Here is a 19953-nt window from a genome sequence, read left to right on the forward strand (position 1 = left end):
ATCCTTTATATTGCCTGGGCTTTTGACATGTGTAGCTAACACACACACATCCACACTCATGAACAGACTTATGTAAGCCCCCCGAACACTTATCCTGATTTACATTTTACTAATATGAGGGGATTCCCTGCTCAGACCTGCAGCAGGTAGGCAGCTAAGGGAGAGAGAGAAAGAGTCACATGAGCTTACATCACAGGAGTGTTAGTACTGTATGTGCTCATTCAGCAAAAAGGTGCAAAGAAGAGAAAAGTGAACCAGTATAAACATAAGAGCTCTGGAGGATTCTAGTCAGGGCACTGTGTCAAGCCTGTAGCTGCTGCCTGTCAGGTCACAGTGAGACACTGTGTGAGAGGTTAGAGATGCTGTGACACCAGCTTTTTGATCATTATGAATGAAACTATAGTTTGAAAAGGGGTTAGCCAAACATTCTTTGCATCCACACAAGTAATCTGACGCAGGGCCCAGGGCAAAAAAATGCAAGGAACACTCATTGAAAGGCCTCTATTATATGTAACAGTACTAGGACATCACAAGTATAGAAGCTGTAAAATCTTAGATTCACACTCAAACAGAGCTCTGTGTGCGGAGTTTAGCACATGAATTTAGGGGTATGCACATTGATCCACATTATGTCCCCACTCCTTAAGCCCTTCCACTCCCTGAACACTTAAAATTACATAACACACCTTCACCTGCTGCTGCAGCATGCACACACATGCACACACACAAACACACACACACACACACACACACACACAAAGAGCTGTTTCAAAGGAATGAACATGCCTACAAAACACATACTGTATGCAAAGCAGGGAGCCACTATATGCAAATAAAGTAGTCTGTCAAACGTTGTAATGAATGGAGGGTTAGCTAATAAAAAAGTCCTGTACTTTATTGTTGTGTATCAATGTACTGTACAGTGTACTGCAATCAGGACTTTATGGATTTATAGGTTTATATTCATAAATTTGAAAAGGCAGATTTAAGACGTCATCTTTGACTCATTTGTATGTAAAACTTATACTCATTCATGTTTTTTTCATTATATGTTTGATTTTTTAATTTTTTCAGCATGGCAATCACCATCAATGGGTGTCCAAAGCCCCTTGCAGTTACAGATAAGTAAGTGACATCACTCAGGCTTCGACCATGAATATTTACAATCTATGGTTACAACCTGTCAGGAGAACATTTTGCATGTCCATCAAGCATGTGACGTTAAGTCAAATCAGACTTCTACATTCATCAATACCAAAGTGGCCACACCTGTCTATAAGCAGGTCGGCAAGAGAAAGAGAGAGAGAGAGATTGTAATTGTTGGAATCCTTTAATTAAACAGCTTATTATAAACAATGGAGGAAATGTTCCTTTATCGAAGTCGCCATGTACCACACCCAATCCATGCACCTGTGCTATGGACACAAACATCAACTATTTTAATTCTTGAATTACAAGTCATTGTATGTTGTTCCATTCAGCTCTTCCACTGGATGTTCATGTTCGCCAAGTATTACACCTCCTCCTGCTCCCTCACATTCAAAGTATTGATCTCAGGATATTTTATTTTTATGCAATAGAAAAAAGATTACAGCACAAACAAACAAGCCAAGAAGATGATGAGTATGACTCAGAGATTCAGTGATGAACATAGTTGGCTCTATCTTTAATTAAAATACAAAGACGTCATTATTTAGACTATTCCTGCTCCTCATGTGGGCTTGGATGGACAATATCAGTTGGCTCAATGAAAGCAGGTTGTGTTTTTTAGGCTGAGATGAAAAAGGATGTAACAAATGTATAGCCTCTGACAAGCATTGTGATAAGATTGACTTGACCTGTTATATATTAAAATAATGAAAATTACTGTACAAGCGGACAAGAGGATCCTAGATTCACTGTAATCCCCCCCCCCCCCCCTCCCTCCCCCCCTTTCCTCATCTCTACCCCTGGCACTTCCCTGGAGCGCTGCACAAGGAGTGGAAAATACAGTCACCTAAAAATACACCGCACATAAACAACACTCTTACAAACACATGGCTACACACACACACACACACACACACACACACACACACACACACACACACACACACAGGCTAAGTGTCTTTAATATTAGAAAACACAAGGCTGACACCTGAGACACTCAGCATAGCAGTGTCACCCTCCTAACCCCCCCTCCCCCTCACTAAATTAGTTGCAGCGGTGGACGGTGTGTCCCTGTGAGTCCTGTCTGATCTGCTTGGCTGCAGGTTGGTAAGTGGAGTGAGGTGGGCAGTGGGGCTGAGGGGGGGGGGGACACATGCTTATGACATCACGGCCCAGTTGGCCCTGCATATCCGTGGCAGTCACACGGGGCATCACCAGGCCTGACGTGCTTTTGTCTGTACTGGGAGGGGATGTGGGTGAAGAGGTCATATAGAGACCTAACTGGCCACACACTGGAAACACCTTATTGGAATACTTTAGAGTATTTTCTTTACTGATCCCCTTCGCTATATTCAGCATCAAAGTAAGAAATTGTGTTTCGTTTCCTTCAGCTGTCATTTTTGTCTTGAGATGAGCCTCCACATTGTTCCATCCTTTTTAAATTCTTCACACGCATCACTGTCGACCTATACAATCTTTTTTTGTGTTTCTCCCACCATAACCTGTCTCTGCTTGTTTCCATCTTCCTGTTCTTATTCATATCTCTCCTCAGCGTTCTGTTTCTTCTTCTCTCTTTATTTGATCTTTTTCTTTTGCTCTACCTCTTTCTCAACTGAATAGTTGTTTTTCTCTCAGTTTGTCTTAAATACTTCATGAAGTTCTCAATTTGTATTCCTGCTAGACTGTTTTTTAGGCACCTTTTGGTGTCATTCATCAAATAGAGTTGCGAAAGCTTCTTTTGAATTCAAGCTGCTATAGCAGAAACCAAAAATGTACATGATGTCACCTTTCAGGTTGTTCTAGCAGACCTGTTAGCAAACAGTTAACACACTAGAAAAAACATTTAAAAAAGAGCATTCATTAGGAGTATCTTAAAGAAAATCTGTCTCTTTCCCTGCTAATGATCCTCTACATTCACTAGTTTGTTGCTGACACTGCAGTTATTGCCTTTCGCTTGTTTAGTTTGAAACAGCTACTGTTTGTCTTACTAAAAGGAACTGGAGATATTGAAAAGCTGGTTACTAATTTGTTAATATCTAAGACTAGTAAGTAATTGGTTTAAGTTGGAGTATTTTGAATATTTGGATGATTCACATTATGACCTGAGTGTAGATTTCCTTCAGCTGAAATCTGATCTTTTTTTATGAATGAGCAGAGTATTTATGAATTTAAAAAAGCATCATAGCTGATAAATTCCCAGAAAAATGTTTCAGTCAGTTAAACAAAAAGACACACTTATACAATTGTCTCAGAAAATGTCTTTTTTTCTTTTGCATGCGTTCAGTTATGTGTTGGACATACGTTTTTCTTACTAGCTCCAACTGTCGAACTCAATGAACTGTTGCAACAGAGCTTCATAATACGTTGATTAGTTCTATTTCTGAACAGTCACTCCTCTTTGTTCGATGAAGACGTTTTATGTGGTCCATCTTTCGTGCCTAAAGCACGAGGAAAGTGTGTGTCTTATAGAGGATTAGGGAGGCAGGGATGAGGTCTTGATAGATGCACACCCAGCCTTGGCTCCCACACTGGCTCTCTTATTTCTCCCTGAACCAGGGTCCAAGTACAGAAAGTTCAGGGAGCCTCCAGTTGGCACACACTCACACACACACACACACACACACACACACACACACACACACACACACACACACACACACACACACACACACACACACACACACACACTGACCCTCCTGACCCACACTGAGGTTATATCATAGCGACCATGTGGTCAGGAGGGCAGGATATTCAGTCAGATAAATTTACAGTGAACAAGCTCTCACCTCTCAGCAGACCCGCCTGAGCTACTGATCAGCAACCATTAACAGACTCTTGCACCAATTGGCTGCTATGTGACTGACTGATCACCGGTCTTATGATCCCAGCAACCGGACCAACAAAGCACACGCATGTGTGATACGCTGCGCTTCCTTCAGTGACCTTTGAAGTATGTGCATTTTTTAATAAATGAACCTAGGTAGCATTTGAGATTATAGTCTACATAAAAACCAAACGCGTGTATCGATAGAGTGCCTCTAAGATGGCAGTAAAACACAATGAGAGAGTTTTAAATGTAATGTTTCATTTTGTACTCACTCTTTTAATCTCTTATTCACCTAAAGGCTTATGTGCAACAAGTGTTGCACATAAGCCTCTACTCTAAACACTTTTATACATGAATGGGAAAGCTGTTTCTATGAATCTGTATCTGTCCTTATCAAAAATCCATTTAATAAATAGATGAATACAAAGTTACATTTTTACAATCAATAATCAATAAAAGATCATCTGCAAACCATTTAGCAATAAAGGAAACAAAATATAAGCAGCCTTTAAAAAATCATTTTTGTGTGTAACGTGTGCAACGTTATATACTAACAATTGCAGTAAGCATAAGTATTAAAAAATGTGTTTTTATTTATTAATACATTTTATTTATTTATTTATTATTATAAATAGTGTTATTTTTAATAAATGACATCACAGTACAGAGCATTAATAAGAAACTTAAACACAGAAGAAGAAGAGAACATGCAGTAGCTGATTAATGTCTGATACATGTAGGATACATAAGGAGCCATCAACATGACGTCACAAGTATTTTGCAGAAAGTAGTTGTCAAAGAAAACCATATCAGTTCATTAAATAAAATGAATTATATTGTTTATGTAGTGTATGAGTTAGCATTGGCTTCATAGCATCAGATGAGCCATCCCTTTATGTCATTATCACAGATGATCAGTTATTTAACATTTGAGGGAGACAATCCTGTAAAATAAGTACTTTTATTTTTTCAGATTAAAGTGAGAATTTTCTGCTTTGGTAACAAATATTATTTATATTTTTTTCTTTTGAATTACTTGATATTATTACAGTTTCATTGCTGCTTTTACTTAAGTTCAGGTGCTCATCACTTATTACACCACTGTCAGCACTTGTATAGTACACCGTATCTTGTTATCAGCAAATACAATTTGCTTAGCTATAGGCCTGTGTGCCTGCAGCTAGTGTAGTCCCTGTCACAGGTGTCCCTACATCCCCTTAACCAGCCCTCATTTCTTGGGACGTCCCTCAGGATTCACTCTTCCAGTGAGCGTGGATCGATTCCACCCGCCTGTCCTTTCATTCCACGCTTTACCAACCATGTGATCTGTTCACAAATACACACTCTTCCTTGACATACCACTCTGTGCATGACTGGGCAAACTCTCTCTCGTCTAAAAAAAAAAAACATTCTGCACTGTCTTTGCAAGGAAAGAAGAGTTTCAGATCCTCAGCCCTCTGATGCACCTGATATCCTGATAGGAGTGTTTACCTGCAGGGTGGAACATCTCCAGGCATAAACATGACTGTGATGGATGAGTGAGAGAGCGATATAGACCGAGAGAGAGAGAGAGAGAGAGAGAGAGAGAGAGAGAGAGAGAGAGAGGGGAGGGGAGGGGGAGAGGGAGAGAGAGACTAAGCAGTTTCCTTTTTAGTTTCATTTTAAAGGGAGGGTACACAGACTCACCATTAGTTAGCTGCTAATTAGCAGATGTAGCAGGTTGGCTTTTTATAAATCATTTTAAATCTCCTCTTGTTCTGCATGACAACATTCTACGACTACAAGACCATTAATTAGGGATTTCACCTTAATAAAATCATAATTACTGCTGATAAAAAGTAAATCAAGGATGTCTTTGTATTTGAAATACAACATCCTTACTATCAACTAGCAATAAAAAGGAAGATGTTTGAGGTGGAATATAGTCATTCGGAATAAGGTAGAAATAGATCGATTTTAATGACTTATGAAGAGCAAAAATGTTTTTTACTAAAAAGCAAGCTGACATGTAGCTTAATATGTAAACCTTAACACAAATTGTTACCCTATTTCTCTCCATGGCAAACCACAGAGAGGCGTTTGTTATGTAGAACAGAGAATGCATGTGACCTATTTACAGGTCTCCTTTAGTACTAGATGTGTGTGTGTGTGTGTGTGTGTGTGTGTGTGTGTGTGTGTGTGTGTGTGTGTGTGCGTGCGCGCGTGTGTGTTTATGCACTATACGTGCTCAGCCCCCCATGTAAGGGGCCATCCCTTGTCAAAATGTGTGGTTTCTTCACAGGAAATGGGTTCTGGTGAAAAAGACTGAACTCTAAAGAAAGCTTCTTGTTGTTTTTTCTTTTTCTTCCTCTTCCTCTAGCTCTCACTTCTCTCTCTCTCTCTCTCTCTCTCTTTCTTTTTAATTTTTTTTTCATGAAACAAACGTCTGAAATGTTCAGGACCATTTGAGTCAAATAGAGACAGATACTGGTGGGTTGTGCTTCTCTGGTAACTTAACATGCACGTTGACAGAATTTTGTTTGATGTAATGGAAAGATGTATTCAGATAACTTCTTTCTTATGATCTCACCGACAGGGGGAATAAATCACTCGGTTGTAAATTCCAGTTGGAAGAATGAGTTACATTTTTACCTCAAAATTTGATTTCACAATCAAGCAGAACTGTACTCTTTTAATGTCTTTTTAATCAGTTAAAAAGTGAAATTACACCTTTATCTTAGAGTTTTAATTTAATATAGACCTTTACGACATTTTGCCCATAAAAATATTGAAAACTTCCTTTCCTGTATGAAAAATGTATGAGTGATTTCCAAACTACTAAAAGAAAGACACTTGTTTTAGTGAAGTGTGGGAGATTAATATACAAAGGTTACACAGGAACTCTTTCCGAATTATCACATTCAAAGATTAGTGTTTTGGCTGTTTTCCTCTGGGATGTTATGTTTCATTGTTATGCTTACAGTGCAAGTAGTGCAGGTATAATGCCAGACTTTTTAAAAAACAGTAAGCACAAGTGGAAAAAAAACAGAAATAAAAACATGTTATTTCATAAATATGAGTGATTTAAGGGTTTATATTTATGTGACTTCCTGTCCCAAACACAAAGACTAGAGTACTAATCACTAAGAAAATTAAGAACTTATATCCACCCTGTGATGAAACACTGACTTGATTTGTGTAGACGGTGTCAGGAGGAGTTTAGAACTACAGGTTGCAGCAGCATGAAGGGTCACAACGCTCCACGTTTCAATGCTGAACACTGAGGGACAGCACCACCACAGCTCCTTAATATTGAATGCTTATGTTGAATAATTCTGGCCCACAGTCGTGTTGTGCCACCATGAATTGGGCCGTGGAGTTAGTGAGTGTATCTCTCATTGTGTGTGTGTGTGTGTGTGTAGGACAGGGACGACAGGGAGAGTGATGTGGCAGGAGTGCCGAGTTTGCCACGAACACTGGAAGCCTGTGGGAAAGCAGAACCATAGCAACAGAATGAATTAATGAACAGGAGATCTGAATGCTGTGTTTAACACAAGGTACACACACACACACACACACACACACACACACATACACATTGACACACACAAATGCATAAGCAAAAGGCAAAGCCAGCTGGTGGTTTCATATTTAACACAGATTAGGTTGGGCTTAGAACTACCTCTACAACTAGGCTGCAGAACATCCAGCTGCAGCCTTTAAATTGAACATCGTCCATTCATTCCACACTGTTTAACTTCATGAAGATGTAAACCTGCTTCACACCATGAGCACTGATTTAGAGACTTAAAAAAAAAAAAAATCCTGTTACAAGGCTATTGATTATAAAACACAGTGAATGATTTTGTTCTGGCAGCTGAGTGTGGTTACACAAACATGCTACATTGCAGTTTAATAATGATAAGCATCACCATGCTGAAAATGTGATCATGATAAACTCAATATCCTCTCAACCAGTGATATTCAGAAAACGGTCTACAGCGCCCCCCTCAGGAAAAGAGAGTAAAACACCTGGGTAAGATGCACATTTTTTATAAATCTTGACTTTTAGAGACAAACTCAGCCTTTCAATGAGCATCAACACTCATTGCTAGGAATTATAAGGCACAAAGAACTACATTTAATTTGATTTCGAATACATTTTCAGAGAGTCACTTAAAGGCATATCATTATTTAATGACAGGTTTGCTTTCTAAAAAAAACATTTGCTTATTGCTCTGCTCTATTCTCCTACATACAGTAAGATACACATCCAAACGGACAATCATAGGGACAGATAATTAAAAAAGATATCTATAGAATAAATCTAACATTCTGTATTTAGGCCATACAATTCTTGACGTCCTGTGTGTCTTATGCCTTCTGGTATTACTCTGACACTATAGAGACTGAACTTGCAATTTTTCGAAAACTAATTTAGCCAGACTGCAATTATTGAAAGCATCAGAAAGAAAAGTTTCAGTGGGGATGGCAATAAAAAAAACCTTGAGGCTGTCCTTTATTGAGGCAGGGGCCTCTGAACTTCTTTAGCGGCATGCATACTTAAGATTTACACTTTGAGCCAGTCAAACTTCAATTTAAAGCAGCTGGTTCACATACGTTTTGACAAGTCTGGTCTTTTCTGCTCATGTAGAGAAGGTGATACAGTATGTGAGTGATGTTTAATCTGACTCTGGCCAACAGGCAGAACCAGAGGATGACATGATGAAAGCCCAAAGGGAAAAAAAAGGTGTAAGAAGCTGGAATATGTTAAAGCATTGAGCTAAAGGTGAACTGTGGTTCACTGAAACATAACTTAATAATCCTGTTTTTCTGAAAAGCAGAACCATTTAAAATTAAAACGCAGTTTTTTTGCTGATAAGGCAAAATGTTTAAAACTGGTCGTGCTTACTGAGGGTGTGAAGCAGATATACCGTCAGGGGTTCAAAGTGAAAACACAACCCAACTTGTTACGTAAACCTGTATTTTTCTTTTTATATGAACAGGATGATTTAATTAAGAAAACACACCAGACATTTTTTCACAACAAAATGATTACTTTCAATGCAAATGGATTTTTCATTTTTATTGTACAATTTTACAATTACATTTGTACAAATGGTGTTAACAAAAAATGTAATTCAGGCAACAAGAGGAAATGTTTGCTGCGGCCTGAAAACAACAATGTCCTTGGGCACGGCACTAAACCTTTACGCAACAGTGGCGTAAACATGCTGCTGTTGATGCTCAGAGGGAGGGCCATACACACAGACATCACGTGAGGTGAACTAGCACTGCATCCTCCTGTTCAGCCCGTTAGCTCCTAAAATCCCGGGAAGAACAAAAGCAACAAGGTGGAATCCAGCATCATTGGAGATACATTTTTTGTACTGAAATGGTCAAATACAAAAAAAAAAAATCCAGTTTGTGTGTCAGTTTGTGTTGTTATGATTGTGGAAATGGAAAATAGGGGAGTAAGGTTGTTTTGTTTTTTGGTCCAGGTCAAGAAGCCGAGGCACAGGTCAGAGATCATCAGGTTGGGTTTAAGAGCGGGTGTACTTCCCCCAGATGTGCAGCATGAAAACGGAAGCGATGAAGAGCAGACTCATCACCAGCACTGGTACCGGGCCGCTGTAACAACAAAGACACACTTATTAACACACACATACACAAAAAATCCCATCATTTGCTGTAACCCCAACCGGATTGAGGGTCTTAGTGGAGTGGCTGATTTTATTGATGAGCTTCGGGGAAACAAGGAGGGGCTCTTATAGCTGAAGGAGGGACTGAGTGGGGGTTGGGGTGGAGGGGGCGCATCGTTAAGCAGCAGCATTGCCATGCCAACCAGCTCCTCAGCGGACCCCCTCCTCTCCCTGTCAGGAGGCTGTAATTGAGTTGACCTTTCAGAGTGGATACTTTAATGAAGCTTTGAGGCGGGCGTCTAACGCAGGAACAAACACGCACTCGATATACAGCACTGTACGGACGGTGTGCCCTCCTTTGACTGCTGGAGAGACACACTCAATAACCACCACAGCACCATCGATCAAACACGGCCGACCTCAGCCTGGAGACAGGACGCCTTCTCTAATATGTTGGGCGAGGATGCAGCAGGGTATAACTTTTATTAAGTTTAAGCTCTCTTAAAGGTTTACTATCCTAACACGTTATTGTGTGTGTGTGAATATAAACACATCCACTGATTAGGGATGAATAGTTTTACAGCAGAGGCACGTCTGCCCAATTTCCTGCAATCAAACCCTTCTCCCCTCCTACCTTATGAACGTTAATAACACTTAAAGCACAAGTGTCGGAACTCCTGAGAATTAGAACATGTTGTGAGTAGATGAACGTTGATGATGTCAAAGGCTAAATTTGTTAAAGTGTATTTTCTGGACTTTGCGTGCATGGTTGAGAGGGATTGAGGGATTGTGTGTGTGGCTATACAACTGCTTTTATAAACAGCACTTACACTTTGAGGCCTGGTGAGTCTTCTGTATAAAAGCGCCACATGCCACCGGTCCCTGCCGATCCCGTGGTCCTGCCACCGCTGCGTGTGCCGCTGCTGGTAGCTTTCCTGTAGCACACACACAGATAAGGTCAAGAATGTTGTAATGCTCAATATGACAACTAATATGATCTTATAGTGTTAAAATACTTCTTGAGGGACCAATCAAAAATGTGTTCATTCTTATCATACAATAAGTTGACAGTCTTTTCCATCACAAACTGTACTCAAGATGTAAGCAACTACAGTAGCAGGCGATTAAAGAGCTGAGTGAATCATGGTTGCTTCACTCGTGTGATGAGATTAAACGAAGGTTAATGAGGTAATGAAGAGGGTGATAGTAATGGATAATGAGAGATGTAACAGTGAGCGTGTGATTACACACTGATTAAGGCCACAGCACAACATCTATTTGCTACTCTAATCTACAGAGGAGGGCACACAAAGAAATACAGGAGAGGGGTATCCAGAACTCATCCATCTCTGTTAACAGTGGGACGCCACAAGAAGGTGGGTTCAGTAGTTTGGAAAGTAGAAGAAAAAAAATGGTGCGAGTGTAAACAGGCTGGGATGATAGCGTAACTTTTTATTTGTTTTATTTTGAAGTGGTCTTCAAAGGCTTATTTTCACAGTAATGGCAAACACATGCGTTTGACAAATTAATTGAAAAGCCTGCATAAAATGTATTTGAAAGCTTCTCCAGCTGGTACACAACTAAGACAAGACATCACCACAGATGCTTGTCTATTGGTGGGTTGAAAGAAATGTCCTCATTAAGTGCTTTGATGATGTTGGTCAAATGAGCTGCCATATTATGGAACCAAAAGTATCCAAAACTTTGAAGGTGGCTATTTAAACTAAATGCTCATCATTTTTATACTCTTCCTGCACATTATCCCATATGCTCTTTTGTAAAGCGTCTGGAGACAACACTTGTGAATTGGCGCTATACAAATAGTGATTGATGATTGTTGACCATCGAGTGACCCACTGAGTCCATCAGGTAATGATATTCATTCAGTGGGTTACTGCACCCATCAATTCTGGTTCTTATATTGATTTGTTGCGAACTTGTGAAAACACTTGACCCATCTGAAGAGAGAGGTGTAAGTTTCTGTGACTGTGTGTGAGTGAGTGAGTGAGTGAGTGTGAGTGAGTGAGTGAGTGAGTGTGTGTGTGTGTGTGTACCTCTGTCTGACTGTGGAGCCTGCTGCACGGGGAGCCACTGTCTTGCTGGGGGAGCGGCTCGATGCCCCGACATTTGTTGCGCTTGCTGCTGGTCCAGGCTAAAAAAGGAGGGGAGACACATAGACAGAGAGATATCTCATTTCCCCAATCTGTTACCCACTAACACATACTCAGAAATAACATTTCAGCTCAGTAAAGTCTACAACAGGGATGGGCAACTTTGATCACAGCAAGGGGCCACATTCATTTAATTCTCACTGCCAGAGGGCCAAATTGTAGGATACAAAAAATTATTACAGTCAATTATGTCTCAAATTTAACTCAACATATACCAGTGATCAAATATTATTATGCACATATTTCTGGTTTTCATGATTTCATGGCAGATTTTGTCATGTTTTCTTCATGTTTCCAATTTATTGACATGTAGAAATTCTAAACTTCATTCATGACGGTGACTGACAGCAGAGGCCTGACTAATAGCCAACACTGTTCATTGATTTCAATTTCACAGTAAATGGTTACATGCAGGGTCGAAACCAAACATGTTGACATGTACATACAGTTAATTACATCCAGTTCTGGGTCAGCACCACATGTGTGTTTTGTGACTGAAGTCTTGAAAAAGCCACGTCCACAAATGATGATCTGTCGTTAGCAACACAGCTAACACATGCTAACTTCTGTGTCACGTTAAAGAAGTGTGATTAGCTTCAACAGTCCTACCTGTTTTAAATAAAGCTGAGATTCTTACCATTTTGAGATAAGTGTCCTGATGGGATATGAAACCCTGAGCCCCTCTTCAAACTGATGTCCACGTCAAAACGAGCAGCACACTGTCGGTGTATGAATTGGTCAAAACTTGAGAGGAGACCCCACAAAGCTGACGCTGTTCTAAAAAGGACACGACTGCAAACTAAAAGACCAGCGCAGGCGACCACGCAGATGCCTGACTGGAAGTTAACCTTCATCGCTGAGAGAATCCATCAAATGTTTAGTTAAACGCTTATGTACTACATTTTTAAATGAAAAGTAATTATAACACACATTGTCATTCTCATTGTGGAAATCTGGGGTTTTTTAAATTATATTTTATTTTAATGGCGAATAATTGGTCAGTCTTCAGTTTGAGGAGACGTGTCTCACAGGAAGCGAGTCTGCTTCATAGGAGAAACAGACGCCATTGCGGTTCAAACGAGAAGCGCAAGTACCTTGACTTTAATGGTAACTTTGAGCCAAGATGGCTCCCTAAATCTAGAGTTTCACAACAGTTGATGTTGCTTCTAGGAGCGTTTAGAAGGGGATCGTCACAGGTTTCCAAAGTTGGACAGGTTGGTCAAGAAATTAAAATGTAATAATTACTGCTTATAATTAATTTTTATGAGGTGAATTGTGTTATTCAGTCACACAACCCGCGGAAGAGGTTTTATCTTACTAAAACGGGTTAACATGTCATAGCTACATTGTCTTGTATTCAACATCTTATCAATGTCACGTTTCATATCGACACAGTTATCTAACTCACAGAATCACACTTTCTGTATTTTTGCTGCCAATTGTTCTTCTTCCCCTCAGAGCCTGCCAGAGGTTTTTATAGTACAGGACACTGTGACAGACAGGGTAATGTGTAGTAGATTTAAACAGGGTAATGTGTAGTAGATTTCAACAGGGTAATGTGTAGTAGATTTAAACAGGGTAATGTGTAGTAGATTTAAACAGGGTAATGTGTAGTAGATTTAAACAGGGTCATGTGTAGTAGATTTAAACAGGATAATGTGTAGTAGATTTCAACAGGGTAATGTGTGGTAGATTTAAACAGGGTAATGTGTAGTAGATTTAAACGGGGTAATGTGTAGTAGATTTAAACAGGGTAATGTGTAGTAGATTTAAACAGGGTAATGTGTAGTAGATTTCAACAGGGTAATGTGTGGTAGATTTAAACAGGGTAATGTGTAGTAGATTTAAACGGGGTAATGTGTAGTAGATTTAAACAGGGTAATGTGTAGTAGATTTAAACAGGGTAATGTGTAGTAGATTTAAACAGGGTAATGTGTAACAGGGTAATGTGTAGTAGATTTAAACAGGGTAATCTGTAGTAGATTTAAACAGGGTAATGTGTAACAGGGTAATGTGTAGTAGATTTAAACAGGGTAATGTGTAACAGGGTAATGTGTAGTAGATTTAAACAGGGTAATGTGTAACAGGGTAATGTGTAGTAGATTTAAACAGGGTAATGTGTAGTAGATTTAAACAGGGTAATGTGTAGTAGATTTAAACGGGGTAGTGTGTAGTAGATTTAAACAGGGTAATGTGTAGTAGATTTCAACAGGGTAATGTGTAGTAGATTTAAACAGGGTAATGTGTAGTAGATTTAAACAGGGTAATGTGTAGTAGATTTAAACAGGATAATAACTCTCCTGGTAGCTTTATATCTCCAAACAGTGTTCCAGGGAATAAAGTTTGTGTATTCAGTTCAGAAAATATATCAAAGAATTGTTTCACTTCTCCAACTTTCAAATTTCACAACCAAATCTACACAGTGCACCTTTAAACATGTATGATCTAATATATGTATGTATGCTGTAATATTGGCACCAGTAGTTGCATTTTAGATGTGTCGGCTATCAGGGGCCATGTGGTAGGTAGGTAGTATCAGCATGTCACTTCCTGTAGCTTGCTTGCCAAAGTCTGGTACTACAGTGCTGTTTGTGTTGTGATGGCCATGATGTAAAGAAGGAGAGATGTAAAGTGTTGCCTGTGGGTATGTTATCCTTTGATTAGGGCACAAGTACCTTGAGTTTATTCCAAATACTGAAGAAATGAATTCCCCCTGAAGATTTCGGTCAGATGTTGTAATTTACTCAAGATATGAATTAATTAAGGATGCACCGATCCTGGCTAAGACAGCTAGATCAGGTATCAGTAAGAATTTGCCGATCTATGAGACCTATCCAAAAGGCCGATCTATTCACTTCAGTTTTATGCTATTCTGTGTTTAAGACAAATGTGCTACATTACTGTCATCAGCGTACTGGTATTCTGTGCACTTTGGTAGGTGGAGCAAACATAACAACAATTTCTTCAAGAAACAATTGACTGTAGAAACAGTATGGTCAGTTGGTGTAACTGGTTTGCATCAATTGGTGTAACCAGTATTTCTTTAAAAAAATATAATAAAATACAGGACAATTAAAGTTGAATAAAAGTAGTCCTCTATTGCAGTGAAATAACATGTTTTTTCAACAATTTTTACATAATTTGCCAAAAATGAATTAGAAAACAGAGGTGTTTTCAGCTTTGTGCCCCGCTCAGTATTGAAAAAGGGCATAACTTATAAATTTAGGGATAATCCTAATACAATCTATTTTCTTGTGCTATTTTAAAATGAAGTAATTACAATCATGAGTACACTTACATATACTCTAGATGTATAAAATATTCAATATTCTTGATTTTACAGTGGTCACACCACTTGACATTTTTAGGTCCATTTAGTCTCACCTTTTGAAAAAAAAAGGTTTAAATGTCATTTTAAAAAACACAAAACCAACATGAATACAAATCTCACATTTTAATGAACCTGATGCATGCTTTCAAATTGTGTTTTTAAAAGATTTTTGAATTAGTCATCTGAACCACCCTTATTTGTCACTGACCCACTGATAATGTTATCCATCCATCCTGATGTAGTAATAAAACATTTAATGAATTGTATTACCAGGTCTGTCTGCAAATCAGCATCCTGTTTTCAGAAAACATAATACTTAGTTGAACCTATTTCATTGTTATTGTGTAGAATTGAATTTCTCCACTGGGGATCAATAAAGGATTATCTTATCTTATCTTAGGATGGTTCGGGTGGTGTTCCTCCATCCAGACCTTGGCATAGGTGGAGCTGAGCGACTGGTGGTGGATGCCGCAGTAGCTTTGAAATCTCAAGGATGCAGTGTTCAGATCTGGACGGCCCATTACGACCCAACACACTGCTTCTCTGAGACCCTGGACCCAGATCTACCTGTCGTACGTTAACACACCTTACAGTGTTTTCTTTAAAATATAACGTACAGACACTCAGAAGTTTTCATTTTAAGATTTTCATTTTTACCCTCTTAGGTTTGTGTGGGTGACTGGCTACCTACCAGTGTGTTTGGTTTCCTTCATGCTCTATGTGCCTACCTGAGGATGATCTTTGTGGCCTTCTACCTGGTTTTCCTCAGCGGCGAGGAGTATGATGTCATCTTCTGTGATCAAGTGAGTTGTTTCAGACAGATATTACCCATCAGTCTGTTTGTACAGCACGTATTTGACTTCTTCAAAGCCTCCCTTATCTGGTAAAAATCTCTCAGAGAATAGCTTCCATTGTTAACAATGGCTGTTCTCTTTGGGTCTCCCTTATTGTGTCACACCCTCAAACCATACCATGAAGTGGACACTCCCTTGTTTATTTTCTACTGTATTTTAACTTTTAACACAAATCAACAAAGATACCTTTCTTTTACAGGTACCACCTTTTCTCAGACATCATAACAGTGTAGAGAAAATCATTATTCAGATGAAAATATGTAAAACAGCAGTAAGATAGAGCTTTAAAGGTTTCTGTCTTCTTCAGATGTGCATGAAGTAGTTTGATATATTCTTTAGTATTAAGACAGAAGGTGATTAAGCATCAACAAATCTAGCTGGTTGTTTAGTTATGTTGTGTATGTATTTATATTTAGGATTTATTCCCCTCTAAATCTACTCTAGGTGTCAGCGTGTATCCCGATGCTTCGATTGTCGCGTCACAGGAAGAAGGTTTTGTTTTACTGTCACTTCCCAGACCAGCTGCTGACCCAAAGGAAGTCACTCCTGAAGAAGCTTTACCGTGCTCCCATCGACTGGCTGGAGGAACGCACCACAGGCATGGCTGATATGGTACGTAACAGCTGAGGGTTGAAAGTTGTATCATTCTACAGGTTGAGATTTTCTATGTGTAGGACAGGATTGTGTCCATGTTACACAATGGCATATGTATAGTAAAAAACACAGATACGTTTAAGAACACACCATAAAAAGAATAGGATCAAATAAAATAGCTGCAAGTTCCTTGGTGGAGTGTTTTGAGATTTAAGAATAGCCAAAGGGTCATGTATGAGGATTTCAGGCTGCAAAAGGACAGGGGCTATAAGCTGCTTATAAGTAACATTCAAAATCTATTTCCCCAACTAATAGGCTCATATGATTCACTTTCTTCTTTGTATTTCAAAGCCTTGTTTATGCATTTTGCAGAGGCTGCAGAGAGGGAAGATGTTTTTTTTGGACTCAAAAAGCAGTAACAAGAGTTAGAAAACGTTGCAAAATTTAAATTGATATGATGCACATAGTAAAATTATAAAAATTGAAGTACACTGAAGACCAAGCATATAATCAATATGTTATTATAAAGTAAAAAAAATTAAAGACTACAAATTGAATCAATTCTGTTGACATTGTCAGTGCTATCATGGTACATAAAACACATTAAACTTATTAAAGGCTCGAAAGTAGATTACCTGTTGTTACATGTAGATCAACTACAGAACAGCTATTTGAATTGTTTTGACTTTTTAACACACACTGGCTAATGATCTGTTTGCAATCATACCATATTGTAGATTTCTCACTGAATATGTATGAGTGTAGCTCTGTTCATAGGTACTGATATTTTTGTTGTTGTACCTTGTGCAAAAATGTAGCTCTTTATTTTCTGTACATGTGTAAAAAAAAAAAAAGTACAGGATGCCATCAGGACAAAACCAAGGATTGATGTGTATTTTTCAAAGCCCAGTGGTTAAATATTCTATGATCTGTTCTTAACGATTGTGTGTTGCTGCAGTATATACATAAACCTGTAGTTAAATATCAGTATATAAATTGTCAGCTGTCAGCTAAACCTTGTGAGTCTACAAACACATTAGATAGCAACTACGCACTTAATAAATACCGCCGTGTTATACACACATAAAGTTTATTTGTTTAGAGTTATATCTATCTCATCAAGAAATGTTCAAACAACTCATTAGAGATGCGTTCTCTTTCTGAATTAGCTCAGCTCTGAGTAACTACTTAAACTTAGGTGCAATAGAATGAATCAAAATATAAGGTTCCTCACTTTCAACAGCTTAAATAAATCTAAGTGATGTTTTAAATTGTGATACGGCCACATCTCCTCCGGCAAACAGTGTTAAGAGCTCAGAGCCCTGATAGAACGGAAATGACATTTCAACGTTAGACTAGACCTTAGGATAATCAAAGTCTGCAGGCTTTTATCACACTCATAAGGAATTAAAACACCTGTAATATATGTGAGATTCTTCTGAAATAATCTCTCTTTACTTCTTCGTAGATTCTGGTAAACAGCCAGTTCACTGCAGGCATCTTCAGGGAGACCTTCAAGGGTCTGAGAGGAGTCCACACCGATGTCCTCTATCCCTCCCTCAACACACGAACCTTCGACCAGCCGTCCTCTGAGACACAGAGCCTGGAGGGGCTTCTCCCCGAGGGAACCTCCTGCCCGTTTCTTTCTCTGAACCGATACGAGAGGAAGAAGAATCTGGGGCTAGCTCTGGAGGCTCTCGCAGCTTTGAGGAGCAGCCTTTCTCCTGGCCAGGGAGCAGGTATTCACCTGGTAGTGGCGGGGGGCTACGATGACAGAGTTACTGAGAACGTTCAACATTATACTGAACTGAAGGAACTTGCAGCACAGCTCCAACTTGAGGACTGTGTGACTTTCCTGCGCTCCCCCTCTGACTCACTGAAGGTGGCGCTGCTGCAGGGCAGCGCGGCCGTGCTCTACACCCCGAGCAGAGAGCATTTTGGGATAGTTCCCGTGGAGGCCATGTACTGCTGCTGCCCTGTTATCGCAGTCAACTCCGGGGGCCCCCTGGAGAGCGTTGCTGATGGGGAGACGGGCTTCCTGTGCGAGCCCACGGCAGAGGCCTTCTCTCAGGGGATGGGGAGGCTGTTCGAGGAGCCGCAACTCCGCAGGGACATGGGACAAGCTGGGAGGAGGAGGGTGCAAGATAAATTCTCTCTGCAGGCCTTCTCAGACCAGTTGTACGGGTACATAGTGAGGCTGAGCCAGTGATGTGAAAGTTGGAGGACAGCTACTGATATCTGCTACTGAACTGTGAATTGTCTTCAGACGACTGCAGAGAGTTGACGTGTGTGTCGTCTAACAGAGAACGTGTGTGTATGCAGGAAAGCGGCGGAGGGGTATTATGAGGACTAAGAGGACAATCAATCAGCATTCCCCTGGAGGGGTTGCTGAGAGGAAAAAAGAATGGAATCTCTATACCAATTAAGAAAAGAGTAACGAGTTTTCCTACCCTATCTGTGGAAAAATACCTCCCCTGCAACAGTATGCATGTGTATGGGTGTGTCATATTTTATGTGTAGCAGCACAGCCACAAAGAGCCCAGCAAATGAGCAAACCAACAGGATTGATTGTTAGAGTGAAATGTTTTGCACTGATTTTTTTTTTTTTTTTTAGTCTTTGTCGCTCTATGTTTGCAGGCTGAAGAAGAGAAAGAATGTAGTTACCACTGAGTCCCATCAGCCATCGCACAGACCCAGATCGATAAACGGGATGCTTTCCACTACTTCCTGTCCGCAAAGAGCTTTGTCCCCGGCTCCTCTCATTCAGAAGAAGCTGGCCTGTCTGTGACTCTTGCTGCAGCGTCAAGTTATTAGAGATGATAGAGCGTGTCTGGCTTTATTAGAGGTCTGGCTGATGGGCAGCATGTCTTTGTCTGGGTCATTATCAAGCAGGAGAATAGCAGAAGGTCAGTGTGTCTGTGCGCTGCCCTCCTACTGTATAGAAATGCTCTTATTGACATTCCAGAAGTCTTAATAAACAAGAGGACACATAGTTTCCTGACTCTTATGCTTTGCTTTGTGGGAAAGTTTTTTTTATTTTTTTTAGCCTTTAACAAAGTGATTTAAGGGTACTGTGGGTGAGCATGCAGACGGAAACATTGTTCATGCTGCATCATCTGGATTTACAAACATTCACAAACAATGTAGGAACAGAAAGTTTGAGTTTAGCTTATTATAAAGTCAGTGTTTAGAGGCACCAAGGAATATCTGAAGGTTCTGTCTCTATCTGAGCTGCATTATCATTTGCACAGTTTCAGATGTATCTGCATTAGCTTTTGTTTCTGTAATGGAATCTGAAAAGGATAAATGGATACTAGATATTTGATTTAAAGGCTAATTGGCTTTAGATATAACATTTTACACTCCTCACACAATTACTGTCTAACTCAACCAACCGGGTTGTTAC

The 19953-nt window shown here is 39.6% G+C and overlaps 2 protein-coding genes across 3 annotated transcripts; one reads left to right on the forward strand and one right to left on the reverse strand.

Moving 5' to 3' along the window:
* Positions 1 to 9026: 9026 nt before the first annotated feature.
* On the reverse strand, positions 9027 to 12564 carry sec61b (SEC61 translocon subunit beta). The gene is made up of 4 exons (XM_020651912.3): positions 12406 to 12564; positions 11652 to 11749; positions 10428 to 10532; positions 9027 to 9586 (listed from the first exon to the last, which is right to left on the reverse strand). The coding sequence occupies exons 1-4, from the start codon at positions 12406 to 12408 to the stop codon at positions 9499 to 9501; spliced, it is 294 nt and encodes a 97-aa protein (XP_020507568.1). The 5' UTR covers positions 12409 to 12564; the 3' UTR covers positions 9027 to 9498.
* Positions 12565 to 12828: 264 nt separating this feature from the next.
* alg2 (ALG2 alpha-1,3/1,6-mannosyltransferase) lies at positions 12829 to 19554 on the forward strand. 2 transcript variants are annotated; one of them, XM_020651909.3, is made up of 5 exons: positions 12829 to 12982; positions 15500 to 15671; positions 15765 to 15902; positions 16398 to 16565; positions 18016 to 19554. In XM_020651909.3, exons 2-5 carry the CDS (start codon positions 15501 to 15503, stop codon positions 18754 to 18756), a joined length of 1218 nt encoding a protein of 405 aa, XP_020507565.2. In that variant the 5' UTR covers positions 12829 to 12982; position 15500; the 3' UTR covers positions 18757 to 19554. The 2 variants fall into 2 exon arrangements, with proteins under 2 accessions (XP_020507565.2, XP_020507564.2); XM_020651908.3 differs by having other exon boundaries at positions 12936 to 13002.
* The last annotated feature ends 399 nt before the right edge of the window (positions 19555 to 19953 follow it).

The sequence above is a fragment of the Labrus bergylta genome, chromosome 8 (assembly GCF_963930695.1).
Source record: "Labrus bergylta chromosome 8, fLabBer1.1, whole genome shotgun sequence".
NCBI lineage: Eukaryota > Metazoa > Chordata > Actinopteri > Labriformes > Labridae > Labrus > Labrus bergylta.

Bases quoted from the DNA above. Each gene is read 5' to 3' on its own strand.
- sec61b (XM_020651912.3), bottom strand. The intron at 10,533-11,651 runs GTACACACACAC...TGTGTGCTACAG, and splicing joins GGCTCCACAGTCAGACAGAG to GAAAGCTACCAGCAGCGGCA. The intron at 9,587-10,427 runs GTAAGTGCTGTT...TTGTTGTTACAG, and splicing joins GACTCACCAGGCCTCAAAGT to CGGCCCGGTACCAGTGCTGG.
- alg2 (XM_020651908.3), top strand. The intron at 15,903-16,397 runs GTGAGTTGTTTC...AATCTACTCTAG, and splicing joins ATGTCATCTTCTGTGATCAA to GTGTCAGCGTGTATCCCGAT. The intron at 16,566-18,015 runs GTACGTAACAGC...ACTTCTTCGTAG, and splicing joins CCACAGGCATGGCTGATATG to ATTCTGGTAAACAGCCAGTT.